Below are 26,455 nucleotides of genomic sequence, written 5' to 3' on the forward strand. Positions count from 1 at the left end.
GAATGGATAAATGAGGAACTGCATCTGGGGACATTTATTTTGTTTGTGTTACCACATCGCAAGGGCATATTGTTGCCTTAGGAATCAAATGTTGCTAATCAACGATCAATGGATTAAGGGGGTAATTTTGCGAGAAAGCTGATGGAAAAACTTGTAGTGCAGCACCCATCCTGTGCATGGCATGGAATGAATGGCCATTTCCTTCAAACATAAAGTTCCTCCCGCAAATCTAAATAAGATCCATTATTAGGAGTATATATCAATACCATTATTTCCAATGAATAATACACGTGATGCCATAAAGAGATAGACCGCAGCATAGAAGAACATGAGAACATAAAAACAAAAGATTCCCACTCAGGGACCATCCATACATCCTCCCACTATTGGCCTATGGAATCCCCATTTAGGAAGCTATCCAGATCTAATTACCCCTACCCAACATATTTGCCAAATAATATGTAGGGTTTGTGTAACCCGCTTCCACTAGAACCTCTTGCCCTGGTGTACCTTGGGAGGGGTAATCTGTATTGAAGTTAACCCTCAATCTGGCAGACATATATGCTTGACCTAGGCCCCAACATGTTACACACCCGGAAGCAGAACTGGACCATTAATGTTGCCCCTGCTGGTCCTGCATAAAATGTACCATATGCAGTGTTCACAGCTGTCTCTTTCATTGATGATAAGCAAGGTAAATATCTTAGTCTCAAGATGCACACACAAATGAAAATATATACCTGACAAATGACACGGAATCCAGAGGTAACTATACCAAATTTGAGCAGTAGCTCAATTGAATGAATGCTGAATGGAAAACCCCGCTTTTGCACCTGCCATCTGCTCTAACCATTGCAACACATAATCTTTGGAGTACACTGTAAGCTTCCAATTTTTCCAGAAAGATATACACCATTGCCATTTAATCAGGGGTGTGCTGGTAAATGTTTAACAACAGGCTCTCTCTCCGGGCACAGCCGATCCTGAAATTCTTTTTTTGGGGAGGGAATACATGCCTCTCTCTCCCCTCCCTTGTGCGGGCACGCTAGGCATACCTTTGTCGAGCCCCACCAGCCAATAAATGGACTGCCACCATTCTCTGCTGCTTGTTTCTGGCTCTGAGCAGCATGATGGAACCTTCTTGCGCTTGCATGGAAAGTCTTAGCCTGATGCTCAGAGTCAGAAACAAGGAGCAGGGAGCAGCAGCAGCAGTCTATTTACTTGGCTGGTGGGGCCAGCATTACTGCCAGCAAAGTAAAAATGAATTCAGGAGGGGAACCACATTTTGGGAGTCAGTTGTTAAAGTAGCCATGGGGAGGCCTACTTTAACAACCGGCTCCCAAAATTCTTAAAAACTTAACAAACGGCTCTCGCGAGCCTGTGAGAGCCTGCTCCAGCACACCACTGCATTTAATGCTACTGACAACTACTTCCAACTATCCAATGGTACATCTCCACTCCACCACTAGGGGGTTTTCAAGGGGGGGTTTACCGGAGTCATCACATATGTGATGACTCCGGTAAACCCCCCTTGACAAACCCCTAGTGGTGGAGTGGAGATGTACCATATATGGCTTAATAGGCATGTCTCACCTATGGTAGGGTTCCTAACTAAACTCCACACAACATAGGGATTTGACCAGAAAATGTTAGCTACTGTATTAGCCAGCAAATAAGTGGGAACACCTGGATCTGTTCTTCTAAGTTGGTATGAAGTGTTCAGGTTTGATGGCACTAAAGGAAATGGTACAATGTGTTAAATACTTTGCAATAAATTACAAAGATGATAATATTGTTCGTTTGACATTAATATGCCTTCAATCTAATAACCTCACAACATAAATCCCCTAATAGTTCTACTACTGGAACTCTGTTTGTATACCCAGCAACCTTTGGGGACTATAACAGCATATAGATATACATATTTTTCTTTCCTTTTAATGCAATTTCATTATTTTCCCCTGTAGCCAGACCCGTTGTTATCCAGATTAAATTCTCTCTTAGAAATTTCAATGGATTCACATGTATCTGAGAAGCTAATTAGCATAATTAAGGTATATGCCTGAACCATAACCCGCATGCTATAAAAACTCTGGTGTGTAATATTTCCATATATGCAGTAAAGTGAATTCTGAAAATTGGTTGCTACTGACAAACTGGCGTACTGATGTAAATAATATTACTCCAATTCCATGTGTCTTTCTGTAATGAATACCTCAAACTGCCACTTGCTTCCTCCCCATAATGACCAGCCCAGCCGGGCCACACGCTCTCCTGCAAACTCCCCTCCCCTTGGGATTCCACAACATATCCTGTCACCTGCCTCTTTGCACAGTTGGGCAGCGCATGGGGTCTGTGCACCATCAAAACCTTGGGCAAGTCACTTAGCCCTCCATTGGCTCAGGTACAAACTTAGATTGTGAGCCCTCCTGGGACAGAGAAATATCCATAGTACCTGAATGTAACTCACCTTGAGCTACTACTGAAAAAGGTGTGAGCAAAATCTAAATCTAAATAATAAAATAGGTAGATAGATAGATAGATAGATAGATAGATAGATAGATAGATAGATAGATAGATAGATAGATAGATAGATAGAGAATAGAGCAGCACACTGTTGGAATGCATAGGCCCCCCGCCCAGAGAGCACACCTGGATTTGAGGAGTGCTGTGGTGGCTGACTCCAGCGGCAAGGATCTTCAAATTACCACCCAATGCAGGTGGCTGACTCCCATGGGAAGATTTCATGAAGTGCATCACAAAATAATTGCTAAGCTGCTGCATAGCCCTCACAGGACTCCCCAAACAGCTTCTTAGTAAAAGGCTGCTCTGTTACGCTTCATCTTGATGCATGGAAAAAGGTAATAGAAGGGAAAGTGGAGCAGCTAGTGAGCTGTTGGAGCAGCAGACAGAAAATGCCTCCTTATTGCCTCCAGTGACCACCCCTTTTCTCCGCCTCCTGGACTTCCCCTCTGGTTACCTGTTTCCCCCTCCCCTTTCTATCCTTACTTCCTCCCACTTCTTATCCCTAACCTAACTTGCTTAGACCAGCCTACAATCCACCACCCGTTTGTGCTTATGACCATCTATACGTCTGGGTCATTGCCCTGTCATGGGAATGACGTGACCCAGATTTCTTTGTTTTACATCAGTCAGGTTGCTTAACAGCGACATGGGCATGTTTTAGCATGCAAAAAAAGAATAGTTCAACAATTGCAGTTGTAGCAATTGTGAAGCACCAGGCACTGCAGACTTAGGCAATAAGAAAAATCTATGAGAGGGCTGAGAGAAGCAGGGAACATAATCAAGAGAGTAAAGGCACATAAGAAAACTATTTAAGGCAGTCAGGCAAGGGAATGCTTGTTTGTTGACATTTCAGTGGAAGCAAGGAATATAGGAGAGGGATTGTAAACTAAAGATTACAGATAAGAATAAGATGGTGGAGGGCAAGGGGAGAGGCACTTGGGAAAGGAAAATATGCTTGAATAAATGTTTCAGATAGAATGTATTGTATAAAGGGATTGGAGAAGGACCACAGATTAAGAGATAGCTGGCTGCACAAACCTGGATATTCAATTCTGGTGCCCGGACATGGCCCAACACTGAATATCCAGGCGTAATGCCTGCAGCAGTCAAAAAACGCAGACCGCCACTGACTAAATATTTACCCTAGTATGTTCAGAAGGAGAGCATCAGTGCTACGGGAGTCCTACATGTGAGAGACACTACAGAGGGGCAACCTGCCGCATCGGGAAACATTCGTGTTTTAAGATGTATAAATAATTTTGCATGATTCGTAAAAAAACAATATAAGCAGCCACTCCCTATCAGAAGACCGGCCCATGTGTTCCTATATAGAAAAGGCTCATACCAAGCACCTGCTATAGAATCGCCCCCTTCTTTATCTTTTCAAACATCTACATTTTCTATAAAGTTGTGAGTTTATATTCACATATATTTTTTGATGTTTTCAAGTTAAGATTCCCAGGAGTTTTTTTCCGATGATGAAGAAGCCCTAGCCCTTTTACCCATTTTACCAGTAGGAAAAGGGGCTTCTTGAGGTTTTTCCTCCTGACGCACTAGTGAAGTAGCTTACTTTATCCTGAGTTTCCAAGCATCTATATGTATTGGATTTTCCTTATTGGAAACTGGTCCCTGATTTTCATTATACATTAGAAGAAAGGCAGGAAAGAGGAGATATAATAGAGACATTTAAATACCTCCATGGCATTAATGTACAGTAGGTGAGCCCCTTTCAAATGAAGGAAAACTCTGGAATGAGAGGGCATAGGATGAAGTTAAAGGGTTATAGGCTCAGGGGTAATCTAAGGAAGTACTTTTTCACAGAAAGGCTGGTGGATGCATAGAATCGCCTCCAAGTGGAGGTGATGGAGACGAGGACTGTGTCTGAATTTTAAAAAGCATGGGACAGGCACGTGGGATCTCTTAGGGAGAGGAGGAAATAGTGGTTGTCATAGATGGGCAGATTGGATGGGCCATTTGGCTCTTATCTGCCGTCATGTTTTTATGTTTCTATAATCCGAACAAGTTTCCTCAGGCTCAGATACTTAATAGAGCCTCCATAGGCAGCTTCACTCTCCCTTGCCCTTACCAGTGTTGTGAGCATGTTTCAATTGTCACTACATGTTTTGATAGGTAATTACAAGCATCCAACATCTGTTCTGTAAAATAGTGTTTCCTCACAGCTTCTCTACGCTTCTCATAACATGGTTAGGAATATGTCACTCTACCAAAATTTAATCCAACAGAAACTCATCCGATATTTTGGAGCTTCAGAAAAATGAGTCAAATTTCAATTAACTTAAATCAGGTGCAAAAATTCAATGGACTTCCAAGTTCAAGGAATCTGTAGAAAATATCAACTGACTCAAATAAGCCATTATTAAGATGGGATTTGGGAAAACCCTCTGCTTATTTTTTTAGTGTAAGCAGCATAAAATCTCTTTTACTCTTTTGGGATCTTGCTAGGTACTTGTGACCTGGATTAGCCACTGTTGAAAACAGGATACTAGGCTTGATGGACCTTCGGTCTGTCCCAGTATGACAACACTTATGTTCTAAAAGGTTTGATTGGCATTGTCAGCAGATTAATCCCTGCTGAATAAATACACATGGGGGTCTCCAAAGCATACTTACAAATGCAGTAAACAATTCACTTGCATTGAGGGGCCCTTTTACTAAACCATGTTAAGCGCTTATGTGCACTTAACATGGGAAAAAAGGCTTACAATAAACTGCAACTAAAGTTGCATGTGCAAATCTGCACGTGTAGCCAATTTTTGCGTGCAACGTAATTGTTTAACAAGCTAATCAGCGCAGATAATTGGCCAATAACAAGAAATTATCAGCCTTAATTGGCGCTAATTAAAATTTACTTATGCAACTGTCTAAGAGGCAGATGCAGCAACCAAACGTAAAAAAATCTAAATCGTTAAAGTCCCTAACGATTTTAAAATAACGAAAAATGCACCAAAAAAAAAGTCACACATGCTGAGATCGGTAGTGAAACGTACAATGTATCAAAGAATCACAATACACATCGTTAATCGGCCCCCAAATCATGCGCAGAGCAGCCAAGCGTTATGTTAGCTGCTCTGCGCATGCCACAAACAGTCAAAACACAGTCAAATCGCAAGCACATGGCTCCCAAATAAAAACAAAAATAAAAAAAAAGTGTCGGGAGGGGGTAAGGGCGCTCATCAGGAGCGTCCTGTACAGACGGCCTTGCCCCCCCCCCGCTGCTCCCCACTTTCCGCCGCTCCCCCCACCCCGAAAAAGCAAAATTCTAGCAGCCCCTGCCCCCTCCCCACTTTCCGCCGCTCCCCCACCCCGAAAAAGCAAACTTCTAGAAGCCCCTGCCCCCCTCCCTTCCTCACTACTCTCTCACCTCAGCTCCGCCTCCCGACATCCTCCGTCCGTGCCCCGCCCCCTTTTGGGGTCGTCGCCGCCATTCCCCTCCTCCATCGGGCCCCCCTTCCTCTTACCGGGCCCGTGCAGCGCCTCTCTCCTCTGTCCGAAGGCGCTGCACGGGCAAGAAGAAAGCTGAATCAGCTGATGCCTGCCTTCGCCTAGCTTCGATAGAGCGTCTTTCTCCTCCTGGGCCCGCCCCTGTCTGACGTCAGTAACCTACGTAGGTTACTGACGTCAGACAGGGGCGGGCGCAGCAGAAGAAAGACGCGCCATCGCGAAGGCAGGCATCAGCTGATTCAGCTTTCTTCTTGCCCGTGCAGCGCCTTTGGACAGAGGAGAGAGGCGCTGCACGGGCCCGGTAAGAGGAAGGGGGGCCCGATGGAGGAGGGGAATGGCGGCGACGACCCCAAAAGGGGGCGGGGCACGGATGGAGGATGTCGGGAGGCGGAGCTGAGGTGAGAGAGTAGTGAGGAAGGGAGGGGGGCAGGGGCTTCTAGAAGTTTGCTTTTTCGGGGTGGGGGGAGCGGCGGAAAGTGGGGAGCAGCGGGGGGGGGGGGGCAAGGCCGTCCGTACAGGACGCTCCTGATGAGCGCCCTTGCACCCTCCCGATCCTTTTTTATTTTTATTTTTTATGTGTTTTCTGAGGTCCTTTGGACCAATCACAGCGCTTTTAGCTCTGCTAATGCGCTGGGATTGGCTCAAAGTTTGTTTATTTTTTCACTTAACACTTTTTCCTGCCACGGAGCTGTCCTAACGAGAGGTCCAGACCTCTCGTTAGTTTTCCTGCCTTTTTCCTGCGTAAAGGCAATCGGAAAAGGTTAGTGCATGTCGTTTCAATGGGGTTTTCACACTAATTGCTCATCTCCATTCCGTTTTCGTTAGCTGCTACTGTCGTCGGAAAATAGGCTTAAGTGCATGGAAAGGATAGGAAATTCTTCCCTGAGGGCTCATTTAACGATGAAAAACGTTTAGTGCATCTACCTCTAAGTGTATTCTGTAAAGTGGTCCACATAAATTCTAAAGCGCAGATCATAAAAGGGGGTGTAGCCATGGGAGAGGCATGGGTGGGTCATGGATGTTCCTGAAAATGACATGCACTGTTACAGAATATGCCCAATCTGTGTCTAAATAAGATGTAGGCATTTATACCAGGTTTTAGCTGACGTAAATGACTATGCCTAAATTTTAATTGCAGGATGGCCACTACGTGTATTGTATAAACTGTGTCTAACTTTAGATGAGGCTTACAGAATACCACTTAGTGAATTTTTTATTCATGCCAGTTTTTTTGGGTGCCATGTATAGAATCTGGTCCAAAACATGTTAAAAGTTTAGCCGTAATTTGCCTGTCTGCACGTGCTATTCATGCGCCATTGAATTTTTTTTTTTAACCTTTATTAATCATTTAATGATTCACACAGCAATGTGATAATACAATTCACATTGAAATAACAAAAGAAATTCTTTACAAAAAGTGGTATGAGGAAACAATAAACACTTTTTTCCGTCCACAACTAAAGAAAAGCGATTCCAAGAAAAGGAAAAAAATGAAAAAAAAGCATTAGGTTATTATTACACACTTACTATCTCTAAATTCAGACTCCAGCCTGCTGTGTAGGAGGGCATGTAACAGTCACTTCAACTCTAGCGTCTAGAAAATCTTTAAGCTGTTTAGGGTCTACAAATTGAAATTGTTTGCCCTCAAGCATAACAGTACATATACAAGGAAAACGTAAAACAAAATTAGCTTTCAAGGCTTCTACTCTGGGACGGAGTTCCAAAAAGGCCCTGCGTCTTACTTGTGTCGGCCTAGAAAGATCAGGAAAAATCCTAACCTTGGAGCCCATAAACAAATCATCTAAATGTCTCAGGGAAAGTCTTAGCACAGCATTCCGATCCGGCTCCAGCACAAAAGTGACTAACATTGTAGTCCTGTAGGTAATCACATCCAGTGAACTTTCCAGGAAGGAAGTAAGATTCATTTCTTCACCCATTTCTCGTCTAGGGGGATCTCCCAATGTCCCCTTGATGTTCCAGATATAGTGGGCTCGAGTTATGGGAGGCAATGAGTCTTTGTCCATTCCCAGAATGTCAATCATATATTTTTTTTACCATCTCTATTGAGGAAATTAAAGGAGACTTGGGGAAATTAAGAAACCGGAGGCTAAGTCTCCGAGACTGATTTTCAAGGTATTCCAAACGTTTATGTAAGAAATTATTGTCCTTAACCAAAACGGATTCCAAAGACCCCATTTCTTGAATCTTAGTATCTAATTTTTCAATCTTAGAGGACTGCTGTGCTGTCACCTGTGCCTGAATCAGAACTGCTTCTGAAAGAGTTTTAATATCTTTAGTATTTTCTTTTAGCATACTTTGCATGGAGGAGTGAGTATTATATACCATATCCCACAGTGACTCAAGTGTCACAATAGAGGGCTTACTTATTCCACCTGTTGGCAAAAGGGAGTGTGGTGGGATCTCGGTAGAAGAAAGTCTATTAATAATAGCTTGCGGGAGTACCTTTGAGGCCAAATCGGCCGAAAACGTAAAGTCTGGGGTCCCACTCGATTTCGCCGCTGTCCTCCCCTCTGGCAGCTCCGAATTCACCCCTTCGGTATCGGATACTGTCTGGGCTGCAGCGAGTAATTCACTTCCTGGCTGTGGAGGTTCCCTGCGGTCCTCAGGGCTTAAGGAAACCCCATCTCCGCTTTCCATCGACGTCGTCACGTCGACAGTGGCAGAAGGAGTCGATGTACATAGAGGTCCCGGCGGCGTCCTGGGGAACTGCAAAATCGTTTGTCTCAAAGCCGACGAAGGTCCAGGAACCGAGGGGAGCTCCCTCACCTCCCCCCTCCGCTTTCCCATCGCGAACAATGGGACGAGGGAGCCGCGAGAGGAAACAGTTCGCAGCGTCCTCAGGGAGCTCACACAGGTGTGTGTGTGCAAAACGCCATCTTGGAATCCTGTCCGCCATTGAATTTTTAAAATGTTTTTCAGGAGGATGCATGTCATTTGGCGACAAATGGGCAAAGAAGCGTTATCCAGCTAGCGGTTCACATTGGCGTGTGCTAACTAGATAATGCTGACTTACCACAGGAGCACTAGGGACGAGATTCTTATATCACACATAAATTCTGCGCCGAAATGAATTTTTCCTAAACGCATTCTAAAAGTGCAACCTTAATTTAGGCGTACTTTATAGAATAAGCCTAAATTCCACGTGGTTTATAGAATCCACCAAGCACCAGTCTGCATAACTAAATTTAGTCCGTGGGCAGTTATGCCAAGTAAAACCTGGCGCACAGACTGGATATATTCTATAACAACAGCATAGATTTTAGAAATGCCCATCACCCACCCAATTCCACACCATGACCATGCCCCCTTTTCAACTATGTGACTTAGAATTTATGCGCATGTTATAGAATACGCCTAGACAGTTCTGGGACAGTTCTGCATGTAAATTCTAATTAATGCCAATTAGTGTCAATAATTGCTTATTAATTGGCAATTATCAGCACTGATTGACTTGTTAACCAATTAGGTTATGCACATTGTTATGGAATATACCATAATTTCCATGCAGAAATCTCGGCACAATATATAGAATCTGAGGGGTTAGCATCTCCCGCATTAATTTGTTTTTGCAAGTCCCCCACACTAATGAAAAATTAGTATGGGACCTGCAAAAAATGTATATTTTACATGGCCATAGTACTGCCACACTAAAAATGAGTGTAGCACAAGGGAAAGTCCTGCATAAGCATGTGCTAAGCCTGTATTTGCTATGGTTTAGTAAAAAGACCCCTATGAGTTTAAACATTTTCTGTCAAAAATGAATTTATTGGATTGGCCCATTTTCTCTGAGGCAGTGCTATGAAAAATCTGGGCTTGATTTCCAGGTCTTGGAGATGTTGTGGACCTAGCACAGGGGTGAGCAACCTCTGTCCTTAAGGGCTGTAACCCAGTCGGGTTTTAAGGATTTCCCCAATGAATATGCATGAAATCTATTTGCATACAACACAGGCAGTGCATGCAAATATATCTCATTCATATTCATTGACTCCCTACAAAAGTAACTACACAAATTCTTTTCTACAAAGCTTTATTTACTTTCAAAAAAGTTTTTTTTACAAATCCTGTATATTAAATACAGTTTCCCCTTGCCAAGAAACCACAATCATTCATCCACATTTTCACCATCATACATCCTCTCCCCTAATTAAATTACTATCTCACTCTTTCACTTGAAGTTACAATATAAACAAAAATATAATAATGCAATACATTCACTGAATTACAAAATAGTTTAAAGTAATTATTGTAACTTCATGCCATAGTTTTCAATTCTTATAAATATCTTGTAATAATCCCCCTTTCAACAATGGCTTAGGCATGTCTTGCTGGCAATGACCGCAAATCCAATAGAATCCAAAACTGCCAAACTTATTCATTTATCAGATGGCTTATACCATATTTGTCCGTTTCACAGTCCATGGTTCTTTCACTCCTTCAGTAATCGAGTGGTACATAAGTACATAAGTGTTGTCATACTGGGAAAGACCAAAGGTCCGTCAAGCCCAGCATCCTGTTTCCAACAGTGGCCAATCCAGGTCACAAGTACCTGGTAAGATCCCCAAAAAGTACAAAACATTTTATACTGCTTATCCCAGAAATAGTGGATTTTCCCCAAGTCCATTTAATAATGGTCTATGGACTTTTCCTTTAGGAAGCTGTCCAAACCTTTTTAAAACTCTGCTAAGCTAACCGCTTTTACCACATTCTCTGGTAACGAATTCCAGAGTTTAATTACACGTTGAGTGAAAAAATATTTTCTCCGATTAGTTTTAAATTTACTACATTGTAGCTTCATTGCATGCCCCCTAGTCCTAGTATTTTTGGAAAGCGTAAATAGACGCTTCACATCTACCCGTTCAACTCCACTCATTATTTTATAGACCTCTATCATATTTCCCCTTAGCCGCCTTTTCTCCAAGCTGAAGAGCCCTAGCCGCTTTAAACTTTCCTGATAGGGAAGTTGTCCCATTCCCTTTATCATTTTTGTCGCCCTTCTCTGCACCTTTTCTAATTCCACTATATCTTTTTTGAGATGCGGTGACCAGAATTGAACACAATATTAGAGATGCAGTCGCATCATGGAGCGATACAAAAGCATTATAATGTCCTCATTTTTGCTTTCCATTTTATTTGCTTTCTTAGCTGCAGCAGCACACTGAGCAGAAGGTTTCAACGTATCATCAACGACAACACCTAGATCCCTTTCTTGGTCCGTAACTCCTAACGTGGAACCTTGCATGACGTAGCTATAATTTGGGTTCTTTTTCCCACATGCATCACCTTACACTTGCTCACATTAAACGTCATCTGCCATTTAGCCGCCCAATCTCCCAGTCTCATAAGGTCCTTCTGTAATTTTTCACAATCCTCTCGCGAATTAACGACTTTGAATAACTTTGTGTCATCAGCAATACGTGTTGTATTGGGATGAGAGGATGAGACAGTGTGTTTTTTCTGCATTGAGTTTTAGTTGAAATGCATTCGCCCATGAGTTCATGATGTTAAAGCTGAGTTTGATTTCATTGTTGATTTCTGTTAGATCATGTTTGTAGGGGATTTTTTTCTGTGACATCGTCCGCTTAAATGTACAGGTTCAGGCCATGGGTGGATAAGGACTTAGCTAGCGGGGTCATTCATTATTAGGTTGAAAAGGATCGGTGATAGTGGTGATCCTTGGGGTACTCCACAGTCTGGTTTCCATGGTGGTGATATGTTCAAATTTGATTTCACTTGATATGTTCTAGTAGTTAGAAAACCCTTAATCCATCTAAGTACATTTCCACCAATTCCGAAGTATTCTAGAATGGTTAGTAGTATTTTGTGGTTAACCATGTCGAATGCACTGGACATGTCGAATTGTAGGAGAAGTATGCTTTTGCCAGTTGCAATTTCATGTTTAAATTTGGTTAGGAGATTAATTAGTACTGTTTCAGTGCTGTGGTTGGCGCGAAATCCTGATTGTGATTCGTGCAATATTGAGAATTGGTTTATGTAATTGGTGATCTGTTTAGTTTCCATGCTTTCCATCAGTTCGACTACCAGAGGGATAGATGCTACTGGGCGGTAGTTGTTGATTTCATTCATTTTTTTTCTTTGTATCTTTTGGAATTGGAGTGAGTAGGATGTTACGGTTTTCCTTAGGGAAGTGTCCATGTTGAAGCTTGTAGTTTAGGTGAGATGTGAGGTCTGCTATGAAACGTGAAGGAGTGGATTTTATTAGGTAGCTGGGGCAGGTGTCCAATTTACAGTGAGTCTTGGCGCCTTTGTTGATCACTTCGGTGACTGTTTTAGCGTTGAGAGATCAAAGTTTGTCCAGATTTGGTCTGCTGGGTATTCATAGGGGTTTGAGTCAAGATATTCAAAGAATTTATCGATGTCGGTGTTGTTCTGAGGTAAGGTGTTGCGTAGGTTTTCAATTTTTTCCTTGAAGTATTTAGCAAGTTTGTCTGCTGATGGGGTGTCAGAATTGGTCATGGTGACCGTGGTGATGTCTAGTAGTTTGTTCACGAGTTAATATAGTTTCTTCATGTCTTTGTAGTCTGGCCCTATCTTGGTTTTGTAGTATGATCTTTTGGTTTGTCTTATTGCATATTTGTATTTTCTTTGAGTTTGTTTCCATTTGTTAAGTGTGCACACGTCTTTCATTTTTTTTCCATGCTCGTTCGAGTTTCCTAGTTTGTGTTTTTATTTTTTTCAGTTCCTCGTTGTACCAAGGTATCGAGTTGTGCCTGCGTGAGGTTCTTGTTTGTAGTGGTGTTATTTCATCTAATATACTTCTGCATCTATTATTCCAATCTGAGAGACAGTGCATAGAGTTTGTTTGTGCTGTCCATTCGTTGTTGTTGTAAATCTGTTGCCAGAATGTTTCCGGGTCTATTTGGTATCTTGTACAGTATGTTGTGTGTTCTTGTATTTGGTGTGAACCCTTTTTCCACCATTGCAGGGATAGGTTTAGGTTGTAATGGTCTGACCATGGTGTATCTGTCCATTTAGTGTCTGATATTATTAGGTTCTGTTCTGTGGACAGTTTGTGTGTGATGAGGTCGAGAGTGTGTTCTTTGACATGGGTTGCTTGGATGTGTGGCCATTCAAGATCCCATAGTTGGAGGAATTCCTTGCAGTCTTGTGCATTGGTGGCATTTGGGTCTTCTAGGTGAAGGTTGATGTCATCTAGTACTAGTATGTTGGAGTTAGTTACACAGGTGTTTGATATGAAATCCATGAAGTGTGATTGGCATTTGTTCCAGTTGTCTGGTGGTATATAAAACAAGACACAGTTTAAGTGATCGAACAAGGTTGTGTGTTGGATTCTGATTGAGGCGATTTCAAGTTGGGGTGTTATGGACTCAGCGATGGTTACGGTGGTGAAGTTGGATCGGTGGATTAGTGCTATGCCTCCGCATCTCTTATGTTTCCTGGTCCAGTGAGTGATTTTGTATCCTGGGGGGCAAAGGTCTATAATATGGGGTCATTTTGACCATGAATCCAGTTTCACTGATGAAAAGTAGATCAAGGTTTTCTGACATGATCCAGTCTGTTATTATTGCTGCCTTATTTACTAAGGATCTGGCGTTGATGTAGCCCACTTGAATTTTTTGGTAGGGTCCACTGTGTTCGGTGTTGTGTTGATTTTTGTCAGTTGTTGTTTTTAGTAGGTATTGGTTTGCTGTGGCCTTTTTTTCCTTTTGTTGATGTTGTCCGCATGTTGATGTACTGCCTTTGTTCTGGTTGTTATCAGTTTGATTGGGTGTGGTATATCTGGCTGGTCTTTTGTGGTTACATATTGTGGGTATGATATTGGTTTCTGTAAGTGGTGTGGTTAGTGTTGGTGGATGACGGATAAGGAGTAATTGTTAGGAGCATTCTGATGGTGTTCATTATGGTATCAGTTTGCTGCAAGCTACTAGTGGTCGCATATGATATTTACGTGGGAGGTCTTGTTCTTTAGGCTGGGATCTTATGTTCCAATCTTGTGTGTTATACGTATTTCAGCTAGCTTAGGTCTGTTTTGGTCAGTGGTGGTTCTGAGTACTTGTTGTATAGGTGAGCAGTGATTGTGGATTTATGGATATTATTAAGATAGTTTACTCACAGTTTGTTGTTCAGTTGTATTGCCATTAGTTCTGAGCATTGTGTTGGGGTTGGAGTATAAGGGAGACAGCTCGAAAGATCCTTAGTTGTTTAATCAACCTGTTCACAGTTTTGGATCCATGAAGTCCTGTGGTTTGCTGTGTTATTCTGGTCGCAGGGGTTTTGCAGCCTTGTGTTGTCGAGATTCGGGTCCTGCTGTTGCCTGTCTTTAGGGCACCTCGGTCATCTCTCTCTTTTTTCCCCATGGTGCTGTCCCCGCATCTGGGTTGGACCGGATATAACGCCGTGTGCGATCGTGGCCAGGCGGACTTGCGTGATCCCGGACCAAGGCAAGGCCCGGTCGTCTCCTCACTCCCAGGCTAGACGGGCGAGCGGGGTCCGAGATGGAAGGGCAGATTGTCTCTGTACTAGTTGCAGTCCTCTCCTCGCCTGCTGCTCACCGCTTCAGTTCTGGGTGGCCGGGCAGGTGAGGCGGGGCCGGGGGTGGTTGTGCAGGCCGCCTCCACCTTTGTCGTCCCGCTGATCACTGCCAGTAGCCTTCGACCATCCGCTGCTGCTCCGGGTGGAGATAAGTACTTATCTCAGTTTCTCATTCTGGCTGAATGTGAAGGCAGTGTGGGTGGTGTATCCTCAGCAGCCTTGTTCGTGGATCGTTTGCTGCTATTTAGGTCGGCTCCGATTCTTTTAACCGGCTCTTTTTTTTTTTGCCAGATCTCGCCTGGCAGGCATTGTGAGCAGTGCAGAAAGTGTTGGTCGGCCATGCGCTCCTCCGTGCCTCGTGACTCTCACCTCGCGCACCGGTGGTCATCTCCGGTGCCTGATCCTCTCCCCTGTTCTTGTCAGCCTCTCTCCTCCTTCTTTGCCGCTCAGCATGTGAAGAGGGGATGTGGCCATGGGCAGGAAGTTGGCGTTTGTAAAATCTATGCACATTGTTATAGAACATACTCGCTCTGGCGCTCTGGGGGATGTTCCATATATGGCGCCTAAAAAACTGGCGCTGAAATCAGTGCCAACTAAGCGTATTCTAAATGTAGGCACCAATTACAGAATACGCTTAGTTGATATTTCAGCACCTAAATCTACATGTATCCATTTACACTAATGAAAATGTGGCATAAATCCTGCTGTGAAGATTTAGGCACACTGGGCCATATTCTATAAGTAGCGCGTAAATTTCAGAACGCCCACGAAATGCCCATTTCCCCCCTATAACCATGCCCCGTTTGCCTGCGCACATTAAACGTTTGGTGCACATTGTTACAGAACACGCTTAGCGAGTTGTGTGCCTAAATTCTAATCAGTACCAGTTAGTGCTTATTATTGCTTGTTAAGTGCTGTTATCAGCGCTCATTAGCTTGTTATGTTACACGCATTTATAGAATCCACGCCGATTTCAGTGCGGATCTCTAGGCATGTTATATAGAAACCAGGTGTCTGTGCCTAATTTAGGCATCGGGATTTGTGCCAAGTAAAACATGGCATAAATGGCGCAACTAAATTTGGTCGCCTGAAGAGGCACTTGGCGTATTCTATATACTGTGTGGAAATGTAAGCATACTTTATAGAAAACGCCTAGGCATATTTTTTTTTCTGTGTGGAATTTTCAGGTGCCATGTATAAAATCTAGCCCTAAATGTGGTATTTCTGATAATACATTATCTCATGCCTTTGGCTTTGTCCCCTAAGGCAAATATACTGGAATAGATTGTTATGCTTTCTTGAATCTATATTGGGAAAAGCTATTGTCCCATATCCACTGCTATTGTTTGGCAAATTAGAGCATTGTGGTCAGCCTACTCGTTTGAACAAATTCTGTTTCTATTGGCAAAATATGTATATTGCGACATTGGGTTTTGGATCACTTACCTACCTTTTGGCAGTGGAAGAGGTGTTTTTCATAAACTGGTGGTGATGGAAGCCCAGGATGCTTGTTTAACTGATAACGTAAGAAGCATTTTGGGCAATATCGAGCACCTAAATACAACATATTTCACCCCGAGCATATAGCCTCATTCTTAATGAGTTAAACTTATGAACCACGAACCTAGGACCATGACATCCTACTTCTCTGGTGACATGGGGGGGGGGGGGGGGGAATGGGTCAGGGAGGTGGGAAGACACACAGGTTTGCTTTTGAATGTTATGATCTTTTGTCAGTTTTTTGTGGAGAGCCATAAGAGTGCAGGCTGCCCACACTTCTTTGGTCTGTTACAGTATATGCTGTTTGTATTTGCTGATTTGTTTGTACTGACACTCAATAAAAGTATTAAAACACTAAAAATAAAAAAAAAATGCATAGAAATTCTTGCTATTTCATTCATGTAATTATTACAATTGTCTTTTTCTTTGTAGATAAAGAATTATTATATAGAACCCAGGATGGTAATGTGGTGAAGCTGAATGTTGAAACAAACATATCTACAATACTAATAGAAAACAAAAAATTTGTAAGTATCCTTTTTAATGATTATTGTTATTACTTTACAGTCATACATCCAGGTTATTAAAGGAGAAAACTCTTGCTTTGCTAGAGCAATTTTATGAAAAAGAAATAATTGATTCTGGGAGCTAAGAATTTAAAGGAAATGGAGCTTATGCATTAAAACTTATGAGCATGTCAGTTAGTGAAAATGTATGCAACGTTTTACCATAGGCAGACTGAATGGGCCATATGGATTTTTTTCTGCCATTATATTCTATAATTCTGTGTTTTCATGAATGTTGAGATCTGAGAAAGGATCTTATTATTATTACTATTTTTTTGAAATGAGAAATTGTTTCTCCAAAAGTAGATTGCTAGGTGGATTGGGACAGAAAGAATTGCCCTGAAGGGAGCTCTGAATAGGGAAATTTCTACATTGTCTGGAGACTGATTGAGATCTACAGCCCAGTATGAGTTGAGAGTGTCATGCCTTTTCGTTTTAGGGGTGTTGGGAAGAGTGAAATCATTCCTGGTGCCAGCAAAGCAAAAGGGCTGGTTATTACAGGGGACTTTGGGCTGCAGTGGGCCAAGGCTGGTATAAAATCCCCAGCCTTTAATGAGCACATGGAAAATAACAGATGTGTAGAACATAGCTTGTTATGCTCTCATTATAATGGGTAAATGGTCATTCTAACATTTGATAGGTAGAGTTACTAAAGCACTGATATAACATATATTCTTGTGCTGCAATACCCTGGGTTGTTTCAGAAATTAACAGGCATGCATGTTATCAACAGAGGAGGACATGTTTGTAACAAAGTAATGCAAACTTAATTTACATGGTTTTAATGCAATGTGCATTATGCTTCATCTGCCTAACATAGGTTCCACTGAAACAATGTACCCCTCCTTACTGCAATGCATGTTGTGTTTTAATGTGCTCTGCAGGAAGGTATGCACTGTACTTCTCACATTCCAACCTGTGTGACCCAGCCATATTCAGGTTTTCATCCTAAGTGCAGTTAGTTGGGCGGTGGAGGCTGGACTCAGGTGTAGGATGTGTTTTTGTGAGTGTACCTGACAGGATGTGCCTCATTTTGTTCCTCTGGTCTACTTTTTGTCTATCAGTGTTTACAGCAGGGGTTCTCAATCCAGTCCTCCAGACACACCAGGCCAGTCTGGCTTTCAAGATCTCCACTATGAATATGTATGAGAGAAATTTGCATGTACTGCCTCCATGGTATGCAAATTTATCTATCTCATGCATATACATTGTGAGCATCCTGAAAACCTGACTGGTTAGGTATGTCCTGAGAACTGAGCTGAGAACCTCTAGTTTCGAGGCTTACAAAGAGTGTGGCAGACTGTGGGAGGTGGGAGAATGGAGAGTGGAAGGAGTAAGCCCGTCTGTGGCATGCGGGTGAGCGGGAAGAATCATGGTAGAGAGGATAGCAGATAGATCTTTTCCCCTCCAGTTCCTGAAGGCACAGGCCCTGAAGGGCAGAAATAACCCTTTGGTGGACCTTCGGAAAATAATCATGTTGGATCCTCCACCATAATAATAATAATACATTCTTAAACCCCCACAAGTGTGTGAACATCAGTACATTAGCTTCTACCTCGCCTCTTGGCATAAATATATTACTCCCTCAACTCTCTACACCTTCCTGACATAATTACTTTCATCAACCTTCCACCCTCTTCCATGCTCCCTCAGCAGGCATATATCAACAAGCGGTGTTTATTAGCTGCCGCTACCTCCTCCTCCTCTACAGGTGGTGCTGGTGGGTCTCGCAAGACTGTGTGGTCCCCTGTGGTTTCAACTGCAGAGGAAAACTGGCAGAGGCAGAAGCAGTGGATAAGAAGCACTACCTGCCAAATCCTACTGTCAAATGTAAGACTATGTGCAAGGTATGGGGAAGATAGCTCTGGCTTTTCCTCTACTCCTTTTTCTGCCTGCAAATGACTCCCTGATCCAGTCCTCCAATCCTCTTCCCCATCTGATCCCCCTTCTGATCTTCCAAACCCTCCCCATCTTAATGCACTACCCCTGATCTGATCCTTTGATCTGCCAACCCCTCTATCAAGCCTCTCCCACAAAGTACAGCCCTTCCCACCTGTCCCTAACTCAACCCTCTCTCCTAACCCTGGGTCCCCTGAGACACCCCCCCCCCCCCACACACACACACACACACACTCCCTTGAAACTTTGATAGTCCAGTAGAGGAGAAGCAGCAGTGCTCACCCTCTGCCCCTGCCCCATCTGGCTCCAGGTTCAAAATTACATCACTGACCTTTAGCTATAGTCTGGCAGTATGACTACAAGGAGGTAAGTCTTCAGTGTAAGGTCATTATATAAAAAGGCATTATCTTTATATGAAAGGCTGACTATAGTGGTACCACTAGGAGTCGGTGAAGCAATTTTGAACCCAGAGCCAGATCAGGCTGCAGCAGAAGGGGACCATTCCTGCTTCTTGCCACTGGATCACCAGGGCTTACCTCTGAATAATTCTCAGGGGTAGCTGGGGAATCCAGAGGGTAGAGGAAGATTGGGATGGAGAAAGGTAAGAGGGACTGTACTTCATGGGTGAGGTTTGGCAGGAGAGGGGTTTGAGGATCAGGGGATCAGTTTGAGGAGTTGGGGGGTCAGAAGGATGGATGGATTGGATTGGGTTTTTAAGGAAGATCAAAGGATCAGATCAGAGGGGTGGGAGGATCAGAAGGCAATATAAGATTTGGTGTTTTTAGGGGATTAGAGGATCAGATTCGGGGTGGAAGGATTGGAGAATCAGATTGTGGAGGTGGAGAGATTAGAATGGAGAGATTGCAGCGAGGGGGGCAGGGCAGAGGATGGGTAGCAGTGTTGAATCTGTCATGTTGACAGCATCTAGGCTTTGTAACTTCCTTGGGCCAGTAGCATCAAGGACTGTGCTGTTAGCTAAGCATGTAACATAGTACCTGTGTGGTAACTGTCTGACTGATGCAGTAAATGCACGGCTTGCCTCCTGCATTTATGCACAGGCTTTGCCTAATTTTGCATTAATTTTTGCTGTTAACAAAGAAACATAGAAAAATGAAGGCAGATAAAGACCATGTGGCCTATCCAGTCTGCTCACCCATGTCATCTACTATCCCTTCCTCTCCCTTAGAGATCCTATGTACCTGTCCCAATCCTTCATGAATTCACATACTGTCTTGATCTCTACCACCTCCACCTAGAGGCTGTTCTGCAAATTCACCACTCTTTCCATGAAGACGTATTTCCTTAGGTTACTACTGAATCTGTCCCGTCATATCTTCTTTCTATGTCTTCTCGTTCCTTTCAAGTGAAAGAGACTTGCCTGCTGTGCATTTATGCCACAGAGGTATTTAAACATACTGAGGTCAATATTCAAAGAGACTTAACTGGCCAGAAATGGCTCCTGGTCGATTAAATTGCCTGTTTAGGACTGAACGCTAATTTTTCAGCAGCGCTTAACTGATTAGTTTCACTAAAAATAACCCGTTAGTGCCGAAGTGTAAACTGGCTATTTTGGGTGGTGTTCTGGGGTGGAGTCAGCACTTGACCAGTTAAGTGTAGATATTCAGTGCTTATGAACTACAATACTAAACAGGGGAGAGAGAGTTCCCTAATTTGCCAATTTGCACATACAATATCACAGGAACTAAAAATCGTGGAGGAAAAAAGCCTCGAGAAGCTCCTAGGTTTTATTACTAAATAACCATAAAAGGAGCGGGACTTCCTCATCATAGGCAAAATCCTCCATCATTTTATTTTTTGTTACATTTGTACCCCATGCTTTCCCACTCATGGCAGGCTCAATGCAGCTTACATATTATATACAGGTACTTATTTGTACCTGGGGCAGTGGAGGGTTAAGTGACTTGCCCAGAGTCACAAGGAGCCACCACCCTAACCACTAGGCCACTCCTCCACTCATGTAGTGTTGCTGACTATTAACTTAATAAACAGCTCAACTGTTGGCTTAATAAACAGCTCAATGCGCTGAAAACTTAACTTAGTCAGATGGTTTCTGCAAGATGTTACAGGATCTTGACCGTGATCAACGATGGCCAGCGTTTGGAATCACCCTTCTGCTTCAGGATCACAGGCCATGTAGCTCTATAATTCCGTTCAGTACAGCTGATGGTAGCTACTATGTTACTATGTAGTATTGAATTTCTGGGCTTAACACCGATGGCAGTCAGCAAAACGCTGTTCGCCGTTGGCTGAATATTGGGCCCATTGAAATCTTTTAAGTCTATTCCTATATGCTTTATGATGATGACCACTGACCATTTTAGTAGCCGTCCTCTGGACTGACTCCATCCTGTTTATATCTTTTGAAGGTGCAATCTCCAGAATTGTACACAGTACTCTAAATGAAATCTCACCAGAGTCTTATACAGGGGCATCATCTCCTCTTTTTCCTACTAGCCATTCCTCTCCCTATGCACCTAAGCATCCTTCTAGCTTTTGCCATCATTTTTTCTACCTGTTTAGCCACCTTAAGATCATCATATTTGATCACACCCAAGTCCTGCTCCTCTTTCATGCACAAAAGTTCTTCACCCCCTAAACTGTACTACTCCCTCATGTTTTTGCATCCCAAATACATGACCCTGCATTTTATAGCATTACATCCCTTTCCTTGAGTGAGTTCAATTTGCTACTACACTCTGTCGCCTTGCACTCAACCAGTTTTTAATCAAGTCAGTCACTTTAGGTCCCATACCAAGGACACATGGTTTATTTATTAGTCACCTATGTAGACTTGTGTCAAAGACTCTGGTAAAATCTAAACACACCATATCTAGCGCTCTCCCTTGATCCAGGTCTTTGGTCACTCAGTCAAAGAGCTTAATCAGATTTGTCTAACAAAATCTATGTCTAGTGAAACTATGCTGCCTCAGGTTCTGCAATCCATTGGATTCCACAAACCTAACTATTATTTGTTTTAAAAACGTTTTTATTAATTTACTTACTCAGAGGTCAGACTTACTGGCCTGTAGTTCCTAGCCTCCTTCTTACTACTCCTTTCATGGAGAGAGACCACATGTGCTCTTCTCCAGTTCTCCATGACCACTCCCAATTCTAGAGAAGCATTGAAAAGGTCAGCCAGAGGAGCTGCCAGAACTTCCCTTTTACCCTAGGATGTATGCCATCATGCCCCATCCCTTTGTCCATAGATTAGCTAGCTCCTCAGCCCTCTGAAAATCACTCAGGGTCTACCACACCTCCATTCCTATTTGTGTTGGTCTTCTGCAGGCCCTTCAGCTGAGAACACAGAACAGAAACATTTGTCAAGCAATTCTGCCTTATCCTTATCAGCTTTTATATATTCCTCCTCTTCATTCTTGAGTCTCACAATGCCACTTTTACACTTCCTCCTATCACTAACATATCTAAAAAGTATCTTGTCCCATTTTACTGCATTAGCTATTTTTTCTTCCATTTTCAACTTTGTTTTCCTGACTACTTTACAAGCTTCTCTTATCTTTTCCAGATATTGTCGCCTGTCTGCATCTTTCTACAAACCCTTGTAGTTTATTAAGGCTAACCTCTTTTTCTTTACATTTTCTTATTTTTTTAAACGTTTTTATTTATGAATTTAAAACATAATTACAAACATAAACTTGCAAGAGAAAAGAAAAGTGTGACACAACAACACAATAATACAAATTTAAAAATAAAGTGGAATAGAAACAAATTGCACAAGTCACTATGCAATAAAAATAGAAAATAAGGTCCTCTATCTAATAAAATGCCACCTTGCAATCCTCAAAATCACACTGCCTCTAATCACAAGACTGGCTCAGATCCCTGAACTAACTATGGATTAGTAGACATCCTATGAGTTACAAATATTGTCAATTGCTGTGGATAAAAGAAAATATTCTGGCCTCCAATTTTTATCAGGCATTTACAAGGAAAACAAGAAAAAAGGCCACCAAGTTGCTGAATCTTAGGGCAAAGCAACAAAAACTGTTGCCACATTTTCTGTGTTACCTTGGAAACATCAGGAAAAATACATATACAGGAATTCATATACACACAATCTTTAATTTAAAAAAAAAAAAACATTCACATAAGCAAGTTTCTGTCCGATTCAAGTGCTAACATTACTAGCAGTATTGCAGTTGTATGAAAGCCTACAGAATCAGATCTTTATAAAAACTGCATCATCTATACCATCCATAGATATATGAGGAGACTACAAATGCTCCTCTGAAACTCTTTGTTTTTGCTGAGGGAAGATAGAACCCTTGCAAAGTGGAAATTATCTGCTGGTATTTTTAGTCATAATCAGAAAGTTATTTAAAAAAAATCTTGTGGAGAAAAATTAGGTACTCTTGGAAAGTTTAGAACACAAAAATGTTTCTTGAGTACAGTCAGCATTCTCCAAATTTTCCAATTTCCTATGAATATCCATAGAATCTTTCATAAAGAGATCTCCATGTTGTTGCACAACTTTCAAAGAGTCCTCTACAACACCCATTCACTGTTTCAATTAACCTATTTCCTGAGCCTGCCTGGCTGCATTTTGTAACATTTCTGCCTTAAGTAGAGAGGTGTGGTAGCTGTGTTAGTCCACTCTTAAAGGTTATCACTAGAAATCAAACAAAATAAAACATGGAAAAGAAAATAAGATAATACCTTTTTTATTGGACATAACTTAATACATTTCTTGATTAGCTTTTGAAGGTTGCCCTTCTTCATCAGATGGGCAACCTTTGAAAGCTAATCAAGAAATGTATTAAGTTATGTCCAATAAAAAAGGTATCATCTTATTTTCTTTTCCATGTTTTATTTTGTAATATTTCTGCAAATTTATCATTAATAGTTTGTAAGTGGGTGGAAAGAGACTGTTCCATCTGAGATATGCCTTCCCACAGAGACTCAAAATTAAAAGTAGAGGGTCTCACCAAGGTAGTCTTCATTTCACACACAGTTGAAGAAATATCAACAGGTTTTAACTTTGAGGAAACTTCAGCTCCAAATTGTTCCCCAGACAGGCAAGGCAGTCCACCCCTGATACAGAGCTTGGCTGCGAAACCACAGCTGCTCCCTGCAATGCCAAGGAAAACGCAGCTGACGGGACTTGAGCCTGCACTACTCCTGATCCACCGGAGTTGACACAGTGGCTATCCCACTTTGCGGCAGTGGAGGTATTCGAGCCTCCAGACTCAGAGACTTCCAGCTCAGACTGGATCAACGAGCCTCTTTCTGCCCCTGAAGCTAGTAGCAAGCCTCCTGGGGTTAACGGCATTCCTGCTTGACCTTCCACTTATGCCCCATACATCGATGAAGCCACAAATCCACAGGAAATCAAAGGTAAAGCATGAGCTCAACAAAAACGTGTTTTTTCAGGACGCCATATTGACTCTGCCCCTTTTCTTTACCTTTTCAGCTACTACTTTTGAGAACCAAAGCAACCTTCTTTTCCTCTTACTTTTATTTACTTTCCTAACAAAAAGGTTTGTTGCCCTTAAAATAGCTCCTTTCAGTTTAGGAGGAGGAGAAGCCTAATGGATTAGTGGACAGCAGCGTATTGTCCTGGGGAACTAGATTCAATTCCCACTGCAGCTCCCTTGATCCTGAGCAAGTCATGACATTTTCCATTGCCCCAGGTACAAAAACACCATAGATTTTGAGCTTACTAGGGACAGAAAAAGTACCTGCATATAGGACTGAATTCTGTATTTTGCACCAAAAAAAGCACTAGTCTATAAGAAATGCTTAAAGGTAGGTGCAGTTTATAGAATAGTGCTTATGCCCAGGAATCACACCAACTGATAATTATATGCATTCAATTTAGGAATGCTCTTATTCCTCCCATGATCCTCCCATTTCTTTGCTAGAGAGTTGCACAGAGAGAGAGAAATTTCACCCATCCATGCCCATCCCCAATGGAATCTAACCCATACTCACTCAAACCCACTCAGATCCATTCCATCCCCACCCATCCTCACAATTAATCTCCTCCATCCCCATCTGTACCCGCAGGAGTCGATACTATTATTTATTTGCTTGCAGCCCTCTGTTTCCTCCCAACCCCAACAGCCTCCTGTGTTTTATTTGGATGGTATTCACTATTAAACCAATGAGTGTTCCAAGCCTCAGTCTGGTGTTCCAGCTGCCTCTCTGGGCATTCCAAGCCTCATTCTGGTGCTCCAAATGCCTCTCTCAGTGCATTCCAAGCCTCATTCTGGAATCACCAAATATTTTGGCTACAATCCTGTGGGAATCCCATGGTAACTTCTTCCATCAGCACAGGAATCCTGTGGGTTCTGCGGGATTCCGCAATCACTATTCCTGTACAGCTCTCTATTCTGCCCTCCTTTTTGAATTTGTGCAGATCATGTTCCTAAATTTACGTGAACATATTCCAGTTAAATCTATTAGTGCCAATAATTGCTTGTTAGTAAGCCAGTTATCGGCACCAAATAGGTCATTATTCAATTAAATTGTGCATGCAAATTAGGCATGCACACAATTTTAATGACTTTTATAGAATTCATGGAATAATGTGAACAGCACTGCATATGATTGATAGTAATTTTGCCTACTGCTTTCCTACTTCTCCCAGATGCTCCCATTCAGCTAATTACTTTTTGAGGCATTCCCCTATCTCAATGAACTTAGTTTTTTATTTTTTTAAGTCTAGAACTTTCACTTTTGAATGTACTGAACCACACTATCCAGTGATCACTGGATATGAGATCACCCACTATAACATCAGAAACCCTCTTTCATTTGTAAGCACTGAGTCCAGTATGGCTCCATTACCAACTGCTGGAACAGTTCTCCCTGCAGAGAATCCAGGATCTCCCTATTTCTATAAGACCCACAAAAGGGATATCCTAATTGACATCTAGTATATTAAAATCACCTATTAGTAGTACTTCCCTTTTACAGTTATATTTTGACTGTGTTCAGTTAAATCTCTGGTCACTTCTTTTGTCTGTCAAGGAGGTCTGTATATCACACCAATGGAAATACATTTTCCATGTTCTCTTTCTAGATTGACCAACCTGCCTCTTCCTTATCCCATCTTGCAATTGTGTTATTTTAATATTATCTTTAACATATATGTCACTCCCCCCTACCCTTTCTTCCTACCCTGTCTCTCCTGAACAGATTATAGCCCGTTATAACTATATCCCAGTCATGTTTCTCCATGACCACATCTCCACGACCACAAGTAAATCCAAATCATCTCGTCCATCACAGTTTCTAGATCCAGAACCTTATTTCCATACTACGGGCATTAGTATTCCCTGTTAATCCAGATGTGCTCCTTTTTCCCATTTGTGTAAAATGTTTTCACTTCCTAGAGAGCTTATACTTACCTGGGCTTTTGATCATCCAGCCCCAATGATTCAAGTTTAAAAGCCCTGTTCAGTAGGTTAGTTAGTCTGCAGTTGAAGATACTTCTTCCCTTCTTTGATAGATGTGCACATCTCTGCTGAGCAGCCCTTGAAAAGTCATCCTTTGGCCCTGGAGCCAAACTGCTCTCCGCATTACCGAACTGCACTTTAGTAAAGAGCCCTTTGTAATTCCAACTCCATACTTAATGAGATGGACAGCCATCTTAATGTAACGTACATTACTACATAGCAAGCTGTTTTTAACATGCACCAATGCCCCTTTCTGTGCACGTTAAGTTTTATTACTGAGAGCCCAAATGTAAAGTTAACTTGTATTAATTAATAACCAGAAACTCAGTTTCCTTCATTCTGCACATAACACTTTGCAGGTACCTGAATAACCATAACTGAAAGATGAGTACCTGAGGCATTTATACATTTACAGAGCAATTTGCAGTAATGCATGTATAATTTGCAATGATTACACCTGCTGCTACATTCTGGGTTCTTCCTCTCAGAGTCAAAACTGCCTTTAGAACCACTTCCAGCAATGATGATTAA

At 42.2% G+C, this 26,455-nt stretch overlaps 1 protein-coding gene across 1 annotated transcript in view; it reads left to right on the forward strand.

Moving 5' to 3' along the window:
• DPP6 (dipeptidyl peptidase like 6) overlaps nucleotides 1-26,455 on the forward strand; it is a 931,600-nt gene that overhangs the window by 498,116 nt on the left and 407,029 nt on the right. Inside the window, 1 exon segment of the mRNA XM_030198448.1 lies at nucleotides 16,453-16,547. Coding sequence (XP_030054308.1) covers nucleotides 16,453-16,547 — 95 coding nt within the window.

This window comes from Microcaecilia unicolor, chromosome 1, assembly GCF_901765095.1.
Source record: "Microcaecilia unicolor chromosome 1, aMicUni1.1, whole genome shotgun sequence".
Classification (NCBI taxonomy): Eukaryota; Metazoa; Chordata; class Amphibia; order Gymnophiona; family Siphonopidae; genus Microcaecilia; species Microcaecilia unicolor.